The sequence below is a fragment of the Chondrus crispus genome, genomic scaffold (assembly GCF_000350225.1).
Source record: "Chondrus crispus Stackhouse genomic scaffold, scaffold_41, whole genome shotgun sequence".
In the NCBI taxonomy this organism is placed as follows: Eukaryota; Rhodophyta; class Florideophyceae; order Gigartinales; family Gigartinaceae; genus Chondrus; species Chondrus crispus.
The window spans coordinates 324,761-337,125 of NW_005179300.1; the positions used below are offsets into that span (position 1 = coordinate 324,761).

A 12,365-nucleotide genomic window follows, 5' to 3' on the forward strand; every position below is an offset into this window, starting at 1 on the left:
TCGATTTGTGGGCGAGTAGAGCGAGAAGACCACGACGAGGAATATGCTTACTACCGTGTCAACGAGGGACAAGGAGATCGACCCTCGGAGAGACGGAGACAAAGTCAATGGTACTGACGCTATTCTGGACGAAAAGAAAGTGGGAAGAGAGAGGGCGCCGCTAGTTAGCCAGTCTATACGATCCGGACAGTAGTGCCGCGAGCCTCGGCATCTACGTCCGTTGGGACCCAGTGCGGTTAGTATCTCCAACTCGTACACTGTACCGCTGAGAAGTCGACGCATTCGAAGGGATTGAAGGACCAGACCCTTGCTCAATTCTCGCGTCGAGGTTGGCTATTGGTGCATGATCGCACCGACAACGGAGAATGGGCGACATTTGTCACAATGGACGTTGTCGTAATTTATCTAACTTCAGTAGGATCCTTGACGTAAGGGAAACCTCCGGCTGTCTTTTGGAAAAATTTCAACGTACTCGTGTTCCAGGACTATCATGCGAGGGGAGGAAAATTTTGCTCACGATTAACGATTACCACGTCACGAGGGTAAGGGCAACATGACGAAATTCGCCGAGGACACTACACGAGAAGCTGAGAAGGTCGTTCAGGTCATGAAAAGGCCAACCTAGAGCAGAGAGAGGAGACGACACGCGTGGATCGTCACGAGACACATGACAGCCTTCCCGAACTAGTAGAGGAGACCCTCACATATAATTGTAATTCGCCTCAGGAAAAAACCATCCGTATTCGTGTCAAGATGTGATCATGCCCTCCCCGGGCCGCCTTTTCTGTCAGTGGATCTGCCTACAGTTACGAATGGTGAGAAAAGGGAAAGGGGGATCAAGGGGAAAGGACGATGCGAAGGATGGCACATCACCAAGAGAGAGACGGAGGTAACGGCAAAAAGCCTATAGCAGCTCTTGTGCGGTTGAGAGGGGAGAAGTTTCGCGCCTTACTTTCCTTTTAGGAAGCGGTACCCCTCTGACCTCATGGGTCGTTTATTGGGACCACCTACGCCGACCTCACAGGAAGTGTAAGCCGCCCGTCAAATTCATGTGTGAAGAAGCCGCATTCGGAACGTCGAATGTCGTACGAACGAAGCGAGATAGCCGGAGATGCGTGCGCATACCCGCTAAACAAGCTCAATAGGCCTCTCTGATCTGATGTCGAGGTTAACAAGCACGCGAACGTGCTTTCTTATTTGTATGATTAGGACGTGTCGCGAAAAGCTTTGAAAAAGGGTGTCACACCAGGACGAATGGGCACCTCACAGGAAGGGGAGCGGCATACACCGCGAGGGGACAGACCCTCGATATACGGATCGGAACGCTAACCATCACTTTTCTTTGTTGTTGACCCTGAGCTGTTCGCAACGTGAAGCTAGGAAGAGCGACACTACAACTACGACCCCAAATTCGTTCCGAACGTTGATGTAAGGGAGGATGGCATTTGTCCACGAAAGACTTGCGTTGACCGGATCGATGGTGCAATACCGGACCGGATGCAGAAGGTTATGAAGAGATATTTCACAAAAGAACTGTCATGGACCGGTGCGCCGGAGAAATTGCTTCGAAAACGGAGGAAGCCGCGTTACAGCGTCCGGCGTTTAGAAGAGTATTGAAGCTGCAGAAAAGGTGGGGACGTGGACAAAGGACGGGGAAGAGGAGAAGTCCAAGACAGAAAAGAGGAGGAAATAGCGAGGTGAAGAGAAGGAGGGAGGAGGTATAAGGGTGCCACCGTGATTAAGACGGGGTGGGGCACCAACGAGAAAAAAAAGGAGGAACCAAGGGACGAAGGAGCACGCAGGAAGTTTCAATTTACGGATCAAAGGCGACATGACGATGTCGCAAATTCAGCGTCACGCAGGCAGGATAGAGATGCGACAAGCTATCACGAGGGAACTGTCGCGCCCGCCAGCTCAGACGGAAGGGTTGCCAAAGGATTTGCACTTTGGAAGTGATGACACGAGGCGAGCCAAAACTCGCAAGTCGTCAATCGAGGCTCCTTGCAGAGCCTCTCCCTCAACACCGTGAGCGCGGAGCAAGGCACAGTATACGCTCGTGACGTCGTGGGTATTTTTGGGAATTGTTGGAGACGGGGGGGAAGATATCACTTCCCTTACCGACAATGTTTCGGTGTGGCCTGCCGAGGGAATTTAGACAGCTGAAGGTGCCTTTGACGAGGACGGAGAGGCTAGGGCTGCGCGCGGGGAAGCAGGGACAGCCGATCGAGGAGGAATTGGAGAGGAAGGACGGGAGCATACGTGAAGCTCCCGGGGGTCAGATGTGATGATGGGGGTAATGTCGGGAACCGGTGTTGGGTTTCCGAATCGACGGCTCGTTTGAGCTTCCCACGCTGAGCAGAGGGTTGATGACCCGGGGTTGAACCACACGAAGTCGCCCACGGCTGGGTGGTTTCGACCAGGGGAGGAAGAGGGTCGTTGGCGATTGAAAGATCGAGAGGAGTGTTGCGGAGGGACACAGTCCCAATCCACGCCCTCGATCGTATCAAGGAGGGAGCGTATTTCGCGATTGGAATCAGAGCCACCCAGAGGGACAAAGAAGTCCAATAGACGCATTTGCGTTATCAGCTTCGCGGGGAGGTGCCACAGGCGCCAGCAATCGTAGATCTCCCACAAGAGGGTCGCAGTTGCTTTGATGCACCACTCTGTGAGGAAGACCACCCATAACCCGTGTTGCAGATCCCGCAGGTAGCTGCCATAGTACGTGAATATGGGTCCAATTTCAGCCCAAAAGCCTTGCCTCACCTCGTACTGGCTCCACCATGAGGGGATGCGCTGGTAACGACTTGCATAATGCTGACGGGAAATCTCGCGCGCCTCTACCATTTGGTAGCCGATGAAGTACCCCGTATCAGACCGGATAAGCCGTTCAAAGCGCACTGTGTTCTGAAAGAAGAAAATACTCCCGCGTTTTAAATGACGAAAATTCGAAGGGATAATGGGTTTGGTCCAGAAGATGGCGTCAGATGTGACAGTATGTCGGTTTCGCCATGGGCGATCCGCCTCGGCGGCAGGGTCACCAAAGGTGATATCAATGAGATTGTCTAAGTAGCGGCGTTCGCCCTCTGTACGAAAACGCCAAGTGTCACAACCGTATGATGAGGGTATGAGGGTGTCGGAAATGGGGATGGCAAGCCGAGCGAATACGGCCTCCATAAATCGCAGAGAGACAGTGGGACGGCCCCGTGGGGGAGGATGACGTAGGATGGAAGTCGAAATTGCTATACGGGTCCGCCAGTCAAAGGAGCGGGTAGCCAGCACGGGGAGATTACCGGGAAGCATGCCCGCGCCGGTGGCGAATTGGTGTTCAATTTTGGAAACGTCGCGAATACCCACGGAGGAGAACCACTGGGCAGAGGCAAATAAGGAAGGATGTTCGTGCATGATTTTGTCCTGTAGCTCTTCGAGCGAGGGGTAGTGGCGGGCTACCCGAGAGGGATGATAACTTGGATGAAAGGCAGGGTCGGAGGCGTCCGAATCAGGGGGACGTCGGGGTATAGGAGGGAGGTCGACGGAAGCGCGAGACTTGTTCGCGAAGCCGACACCGGTGCGTCGACGGGCAGTATTTTCGCCCGCGAGCTCAGGAGGTGGAGGACACGTGGGACTCGTCTTGTCCTTGCTCATGCGGAGACCGTCGGTCAGGAATGGAGATAGAAGTGGTCGAGAAGAGAAAAATGAGTTGGAGATCAAGGAGAGTAGCCGATGTGCAAGGACGCTCAGAAGGGGGATATGTAGTGCAATAGCACTGTGTTGGAAGCAATTTTAGTCCGGGATCGGAGGGCTAACGTGTGAATAATTGCACAGTTTTTATTTTAATTATTTAATTTTATTTAGTTAATTAGTTGGCATTAATATATAAATTTTGCTGACATTAGATTAGATCTAGGATCTAGCGCCGCGAGCTACTGTAGTGGCTCCGGCCGGGCGATATATACGTTAGCCCTCTGACGACCAAGTCAGTAAAGACAACCCGAGTTGCCGGAGTTAGATCTCGCCTTCGTCGAAGACCGCTTCCGTTCACGCGACGCGCTTCCCTTCTACGCTGCTAACGACATCCTCTATTGCTCGGGTCCCATTCCTTTTCCTTATCCTTTTACCTTTTCTATCTCTACATCTATTTTTTCCCTTAATTGTGAGGGTTCCATTGGAGTCGGTTGCGACCGATCCGGTGTAGGTGTTTTAGCCATCGGGCAACACGTTGTGTAGCGCTGCTACTGTTTCAAGTTCTGTAGGAAGGCTATTGTAACGACACCTCCGTCGAAGGTCTTACTGTATAAGACAGAGTTGGTACCGCCTACCGCGATCGCGATCGCGCTGGTGAGGGTGTTTTTAGCCATCAGGCAACACGTCGGTAGTAGCGTTGCTACACGGTTACGATCCCGTCAGGTAGTGTTGAACAAGCCCCCGTCGAAGACCTTGAATTATGCCCAACGTGCTGAAGACGCTCGTCGAGGATTGGCCTTACAACCCAGCGAACCGCGGTTACATCCTCGTAGACAAGCCCAACCCGCACTCGTCGAGCACTCAAGTCTTCACAAGTCTCTACCACCATTATCCTCCCGGGCCGGGTATCTTTCCTTAACCCCCCGTCTGAGTCGAGCTACCTTGGGCCGCAAGCCCACACAAGGGGAAAGGGAGTCTCGAACGCTCCGTAGCGCGTGCCATCGGCAGTGGTTGTTGCTGTTGTTGTTTTTCTTCTTTTTGTTTGACCGTCGGACTGTGTTCGCGGCCTGCCAGGCACATTGCAGTACAAAACCTTGCCAAAGAGGTCGTTAAGGGTAACGATCTTTTGAACCCGTGTCTTGCGTGCCGATCGACGGTCCTCGTCGTCGGATGTCTCGTCAGAGGAACTGCCTCCACTGTCAGTACTCGAACCCTTCGCCGCTGACGAGCGTTTCTTCTTTCGATTCTTTCGTTTGTTCTTTTTCTTGGATGGTTTCCGTTGTCGGTTTCTCCTCTCCGAGCCACTCGACGAATCCTCGGGATCAGGGTCTGGGTCATCAGTAGGGCGCGGAAGAACAAAACCGGGAGGAACGGTAGGGTCGGCCGTTGTCTGTATTATACCACTCGATGGCAATTGTGAAAAGGGTTACGATTCCGGCTGTAACACAGCTGTCCTCACAGTTGGTTAGTCCGGCTGTTGGAGTATCCCCCAGAATGAGTTCTTCTCCGGATGTCGGGCCCATGAACCAACGATCTGGTTGACTTCATCCGTTGCATGGGTAGATACCAAACTTGGCAGCGTCTCTTCGAGGTACTTTTCCACAAGAGGAGCAACCGATATCGGAATCCTGTGATCTAGTTGAGTTTCCATCCAGACTGTCAGCCGAGGCATCAAGTCCGTATTAACCCAACGTTGGCGGTTTCCCATAACGGGTGGAGTTGGCACCGTAGTTCTTCAGTAACTTGTCTGGAAGCTGGTCCCTTGGCGGGGGTTGTAGTCGGTATAACCGGAGGGTCTTGGTTTGAAGTTTCAGGAAGAATCCGAGAGCGTTGAGCACGTAACAGCCGTTCTGGGTCAGAAACTGGCGCAGTTGTCGGTGTCTCGAGTTGATGACGACTTCGGCTGGAATCGTCGGATTTATGAGAAGAAGACATCTTGGTGAAACTGTTGAGCAGTATAGGGTCACAGAAGTGATTCACACAGAACTCGTCCCGAAGCGATGAACGTTATCCTTTTAGGTCTCAATCAAACATGGAAACTTGCAAGAAAGCTTGTTTCTAGGTCGGGAGACCAAATGTCGTACAGCAAGTTCACGTCTGAACGTAACCGTAGAGCGGTGTCCTGGTAGCAGTGGTAGAGCGGGATAAGAACCCAAAAAAGGGGTGTTCAATCGAACCGAAAACGGAAACACTAGTAATGTGTAGCCGCACTGGCTGGACGGTTATCCGGGCAGGGATAATAGGGGCTGCGGCGGAGTCGGCGAGTTGGAAGCCTACAGTTGGGGCCGGAGGTGCTTGCCTTTACGAGGTGGAGGCTCGAAGTAGGAGATACCTCTTATAGGTATCAAAGAACGTAGCCACCCCACTCTTCTACTACTGTACAAGGCCACCTTACATTAATTACACTAAATCATCTAATATTAATTACTATTACAGGGACCAGCTGCCCTGTCAGCTAAATTGGCCAACAAAAACCGGTCCAACGACTGCCAATCACAGCTCGCCAAAGAATTACTCCTAGAGTGCCAAGTGTCCAAAACCCACTATACCACACAAATATGTGATGCTTTGGCCACACCGTTGGATTTAAAACCACCGCGTGAGAACTACCAGCATGGATGGGGGCAAGGATGCGCAGATTCCAAACCCATACGATACACGTGGGATTTATCTGTCAATGATATCAACGGTAAGCATACTGTAATGATATTTGACCTCGTAGAAGGATTTTTGCCAATGATAGTCGGACTTGATGTGAGAAGACATTCCGACACGGTTAATCGGCAGACGCCTTCGTTCATCGTCTTTCAAAGACCAAACGATAAGGGCGAAAGGACGTTCTATACGTACATTGCCAAGGATAAAGACCAGAATGATCGTATTCGGTTTGGCATTCTGCCGCACTCGAAGATCACTGCACGTAGATTACTTGGAACAAAGGTGCCTAGGCAGGAACTGAACATGGTCAAGAAGGTTCATCGGTTTACTCATGCTTCGCCAAAGGAAATGAAAAGGCTATTTGAGGACGCAAAGCTAACAACAGGGGGCATTATACAAGCATGCGACAAAGTCTCAAATGCGTGTGACGTTTGTGCCTCAACCGGAAGACCCACTGACATGAAGAAAGTGTCACTTTCGCATGTGAACGAGGTGTTCAATCAAGAAGTTCAAGCCGATTTTGTGATAGTATATATAGGCAAGAATAAGCTTGAGGTTTTGAACATGATCGATCTGGGTACGAGGTACGGAGAGCGGGGCATCGCAGTTAATAGGTCTGCACAAAACATGAAGGATATGATCGAGTCCGAATGGCTATATCACCATGGAGCGCCCAAAAGGTTTAGTGCAGACCCGGAATTCTGTAGACCGGTACTACAAAGGGATTTGAAGGCCCACGCAATTGAGTTGAAGGCAAGACCCTCGAGGTCATCGTCCAAGAATGGACATATAGAAAGGAGCAACGGTGTGTTTACAATGATCTTATCTCGTTTGGCGAAGGAGAATACAACGGCTTCGCATTCAACTTTGATATAAAGGGCTTCATTCATGACCAATTTGTTTCACGGCAGTGCGAGCTTAAGTGCATTCCAGCTGGCAAGAGGATATACGCCGTCGATATTGGGTATGCCAAGTTGTATGGTTTCACCGGAAATACTGGAAGCGCACATAGAGTCAGTAGCAATAAGAGCGATTCAGAAGGTTGTCCGGTCGAAGATTCGTAACGTGGAACCGCACTCCTCGTTCCAAAAAAGGTATGCGGGTTTGGGTGTTTTTAAGACATCAAAGCAAAACGAGCGCCCAAGATGGGTGGAGGCGTGCGTGGAGGAAGGCACACGCCATATCTTGAAGTGTAGACGAAATAGGGGAGGACCAGCAATGACAGTGGCATGTGAGCATGTCCAGATAGCCCCCAAGGGTGATTTGGCGAAAGAATTAATCCTCCGAGCTTGGAAGATGAATTATCAAGCGGAAATGAGACCGATAGTGTGACAACGATGGAAACAGACGAAAGCCCTGAAACCTTGAACGACAACAGTAACGTGAATAATTCGAATGTGGTCAGCGAATCACAGCAGCGTATGGATGACATATCCAGAGAGGAAGAAGGGAAAAATGAAGCAGGTCAACGAAGATCATTTTTCCAAGCAAGTTAAGGGCGATCCGAGCCAGGATATTAGGGACACGGCTATTGGGACGTCTGTTGATGACAAGAAAAACAAGGAACTCGAGTCGCAAGAGAAATTAGCATTGGATGAGATATACAAGATCATCGGCTCTGCCCAGATCACGAGAAAGAAAATGGAGTGTGTACCTCCATGGCTGGTGGAGAAGGCGTTAAAGATGGAGATAGAAACAAATTGGGAGAATGCGTATGTCGAGGTAAAGGAGCAGGACATCAGCAAGCATGCCAATGTAATTGGTTCACACGTTGTGTACAAAGTCAAGGTGGAGGAGAATGGAGTAAAACGATTGAAAGCTAGACTTTGTCCACACGGTAACAGAGACAAAGGGAAGGATAACGTACGCAAAGATTCAGCTATAGCCCAATTTGACGTGATAAGGTTGTTATGTAGTTTGGCTACTGTACTTGGTTTTAGGTTTGGATGCCTGGACGTGCAAGGAGCTTACTTGCAGAGTAGACCCATTCGAAAAGATATTTTGTCAGACCACCACGCGAGTATAACGGCGCAAGAGGTGTGCTGTAGTGCCTTCTGAAAATGCCGCACGGAATCTCCGAGGCGGGACAACAATGGGCAGAGGTGTTTGAGCAATGTCTGACCAAGGAGGCAAGTTTCGAAAGGGTGCAAGGAGTGCACATCTTTTTGCAAGAAGAGGGAAAGAAAATGCAATTCGGATGCTTTTGGCCAAGGTTACTGATGACCTGTTGATGACAGGATCTATCAAAGATATTGAGATATTCACGGCGCACATTCGAGAACGCTTTCTGATAAGCAAGGCAATTGTTGATGACGTTATCAAATTTAAGGGGGCAGACATCACGCAGGACAGGCATGGATCGGTGGTACTGTCTATGGAAGCATATGTGAGAAACATCAAGTCGATACTGTTGGACGAGTCTAGGAAAAGTAGCAGAGACTCTATGGCGACAGAAAAGGAGATCACTTGGTTCAGATCATTAGCAGGCGAACTCGTTTGGCTCGGATGCGGAGCACTCCCACAAGCGGCATATGTGGCGTCATGCATGCAGCAGTGCGTACCAAGACTGAAGATTGAGCAGATTGTTCAGGCAAATGGGATATTAAAGGAGCTGAAGGACCTGACAGCCAATGTGAAATTCCGTGTGCCAGAGCATGAACTTTTAGATGCAGTTGTTACCACGTTCTCGGACGCAGTGTTCAATATTTCTAGAACAAAGCAATACGGGCAAACCGGATTTGTACTGGGAATTTGTACAAGGTCAATGGAAAAAATGATCAGCTTCATCATATTGTAGATTGGGCAAGTTCAAAGCAGAGAAGAGTCACTATTCTTACGGTGCTGAAATTCTGGCATGTGCAGACGCGGATGATCGAGTATACAATCTTAAGCTGGCTCGGACTTCTCTGTGTCCGCAAGTCTTTTTCAAGCACGTCCGTAACGTCGACTCCAAGGGACTCTAGGATACAATCACAACTTTGTATGAAGGGCGTGATTACAGGTTACACCAAACTGTTCAACGAATAAGAGATTCTTTCGAGGCTGGTGAATTGGATGTTCTAAGATGGATGCAAGGAGTTGTGAACATATCTCATGCGTTGACTAAGAGAAATCCGGTCAGTTTTCGAATGCTTAATCGTATTGCATGAAGTGGAACGCTGGAGCTTCCTGCACATAAGTCTTTCGAGGTGGACTCAGAGAAATTGGTACGAGTCGTTAAAGAAAGTGCCTTCAACGACTAGGAGGTGTGTGAAATACATGATAATGTTTAGGTCTAATGAATTGACTGAATGAGTATGAAATGTGGTGATCAGCCGGAAGGGCCGCGAGCATAGATTAAGGTGTGCGTATGACAAAACACACACATATACAGAGGAAGCAGCCAGCGGGAGAGGAGTGCGACATTGAATCGCTAGGAGGAAGGGTCATGGGCAAAGAAGTAACAAATGCATAAGCGAAGGATCGCGGAGGACATAGTGCACGTAGGGGATGTGCAATGACATTGCACTTGTAAGGGAATTACAATGTGAAACACCGAGGAAGCAGAATTGAGAAAAGAGGCGCAGGACGATGCGAAGAATGGGAGGAAACCCAAAGGGACTTAGGTATTTATACAGCTTAGAGGAGAGCTAGTAGGGAAGAAAAAGAGGGGACAAGCGACGGGGAGATTTGAACCGAAGCCAGCTGATGCTGAATATTTGCCACACGCACCAGATTGTAGCACGCCGTAGTTTGAAGGGAGCAAACACATTCCTGAAACAATATGTCTCACGGAAAACCCACAACGGTACCTTCGAAGGCACCTCTCCATTAAGGGCCGGCCGCTTCTGCGCCCTGGCTCCCCCCTTCTAGTTACAATAAAGGTCGACCATTCAAAGGCACAGTATGTAGTACCAAGGGTACTGTAGTCAATATACACGTGGACAAATTTTTCGTGTAAATCTCCCAGATCTTGTCGCTTGTGCAAAGTCCACGCATAAGAGCCCCATCACCACCAAGATGCTGGCTGTACTGCTGTACACATTATTGGATCTGACAAAGGAAAGCAACTGTGTTCCGTTGCGCTCCGCAATAGTCTTGGTTTTCGGTTGACATTCCCGCCGAGCTCATCCACAGAATCTCATGCGCAATGAGCTCCGCGATAGCGAGAGCAGCCTTTGCAACGTCCACGTCCGTTTCCTTGCGACGCTCCTCTCCATTGCCCTCATCGTTCCAGTCTCTTTCACGACCCGTTTTGTGGCGGTCCGCCGCATTGAGATCTCGTCGGTTCGCAACTCCTTCAGCAACAGTAGCACCGGCGACAAAGCAGGTACGCGTTCGTTTTGCACCGTCACCAACTGGTGCACTTCATGTCGGTGGAGCACGCACCGCTTTGTACAACTGGTTGCTTGCACGACAAACAAAGGGTGCGTTTCTAGTCCGTGTTGAAGATACCGATGTTGTACGTTCAACTCGAGAGTCAGAGGATATGGTTCTCGAAGATCTGACATGGTTGGGGCTTCATTGGGATGAAGGGCCGCGAGTTGGCGGTGATAGAGGTCCCTATCGACAGAGTGAGCGATCTACAATTTACGTAGAGCTCGCGGACAAGCTGGTCAGGGAGGGCAAAGCATACCCCTGCTTCTGTACAGAGGAAGAGCTGGACAGGAAAAGAGAGGAAGCAGAGCGAGAAGGAAGACCTCCGCAATATGACGGGACTTGGAGAGATGCCGATCCGGAGGAGGTCAAGAAAAGAATTGACAACGGCGAACAGTATACTGTCAGGTTTAAAGTCCCGTCTGGAAGCAGGGTCATCATTGATGATGCAGTCCGCGGTAAAGTGGCATGGGACGCAGATTCTACTGTGGGCGACTTCATCATTCTGCGGAGCACAGGTGTGCCGGTTTACAACTTTTGCGTAGCGGTTGATGACGCTTTGATGGGCGTTTCAACAGTACTTCGTGCAGAGGAGCATCTAACAAACACTCTGCGCCAGGTGCTCATTTTGCGCGCGTTGGACTTCGAGACTCCTGAGTACGCGCACTGTTCACTCATCCTGGGTTCAGATCGCTCCAAACTGTCAAAACGACATGGGGCAACATCTGTTACGCTATTCCGAGAGGAGGGATATCTACCCGTTGCTATGATCAATTATCTAGCGATGCTGGGATGGAATGATGGCACTGAGAAGGAGATCTATACTGTTGAAGAACTAATCGAAGTGTTCGACATTCACCGAATCACCAAATCACCTGCCATGTTTGATGGGGACAAGCTGCGCTACATCAACGGACAGCATTTACGCGCGTTGCCTTCCAAAGAGTTGGAGGATCTTGTTCTTGCAGAATGGAAGCTGTCTGGAGTGTTTAACGATACTCTGGAGGCAGATTCGCCTCTGGCGCAAGCTGCTGTTGCGCTCGTGCGTGGATCTTTAGAACTTGTGAATGATGCGAATGAGGAAATGCAGAAGGCGTTTGCATACCCGTTGGACGAGACGCTTGCATCAGGGGAGGCAGACGAGTTGATAGGAGAGGATGGTGGTTTCAATGAGGTCGCTAGTGCCGCGCTTCGCGCTTACGATGCGGGGGAATTGCCGATTGGAGATGACGGGGAAGAGCACAAAGGGAAGTGGAAAAAATGGGTCAAAGCAGTAGGGAAAGAGTATGGTCGGAAAGGAAAACGATTGTTTCATCCACTTAGACTAGCGCTCACTGGAAAAATGAGCGGACCGGATGTGGGTGAAATCCTGCAGATTTTGTACTTGACAGAGAAGGGTGAAGCCGCAACGAGTTTTGTTCCACTTGCAGAGCGAATGGAAGCTTTGAGGAACAAACTAGGGGCTTAGTGAATGAACATGAGTATGCGCACATTTGGATCAAGGATTCCAATAAATCATTTCATGACGATCACAGATTCCCGCGACAACGGCCTCTGACTGCAAGGGAGGCGACAAAGCTGTCACTCGTAGTAATCTCCGTCACGTATGAAAAACAACGAAATGACTACATGACGACTAGCTAAAAAGTATTGCAATGACGGCATGCAGG

At 50.0% G+C, this 12,365-nt stretch overlaps 1 protein-coding gene across 1 annotated transcript; it reads left to right on the forward strand.

The window, feature by feature from the left end:
* The first annotated feature begins 10,468 nt into the window (after positions 1–10,468).
* CHC_T00008453001 (Glutamyl-tRNA Synthetase, chloroplast) lies at positions 10,469–12,163 on the forward strand. The gene has a single exon (XM_005718496.1). It carries the CDS (start codon positions 10,469–10,471, stop codon positions 12,161–12,163), a length of 1,695 nt encoding a protein of 564 aa, XP_005718553.1.
* The last annotated feature ends 202 nt before the right edge of the window (positions 12,164–12,365 follow it).

Excerpts from the sequence above, each read along its gene's own strand:
- CHC_T00008453001 (XM_005718496.1), top strand. The coding sequence starts at position 10,469 with ATGAGCTCCGCGATAGCGAGAGCAGCCTTTGCAACGTCCACGTCCGTT.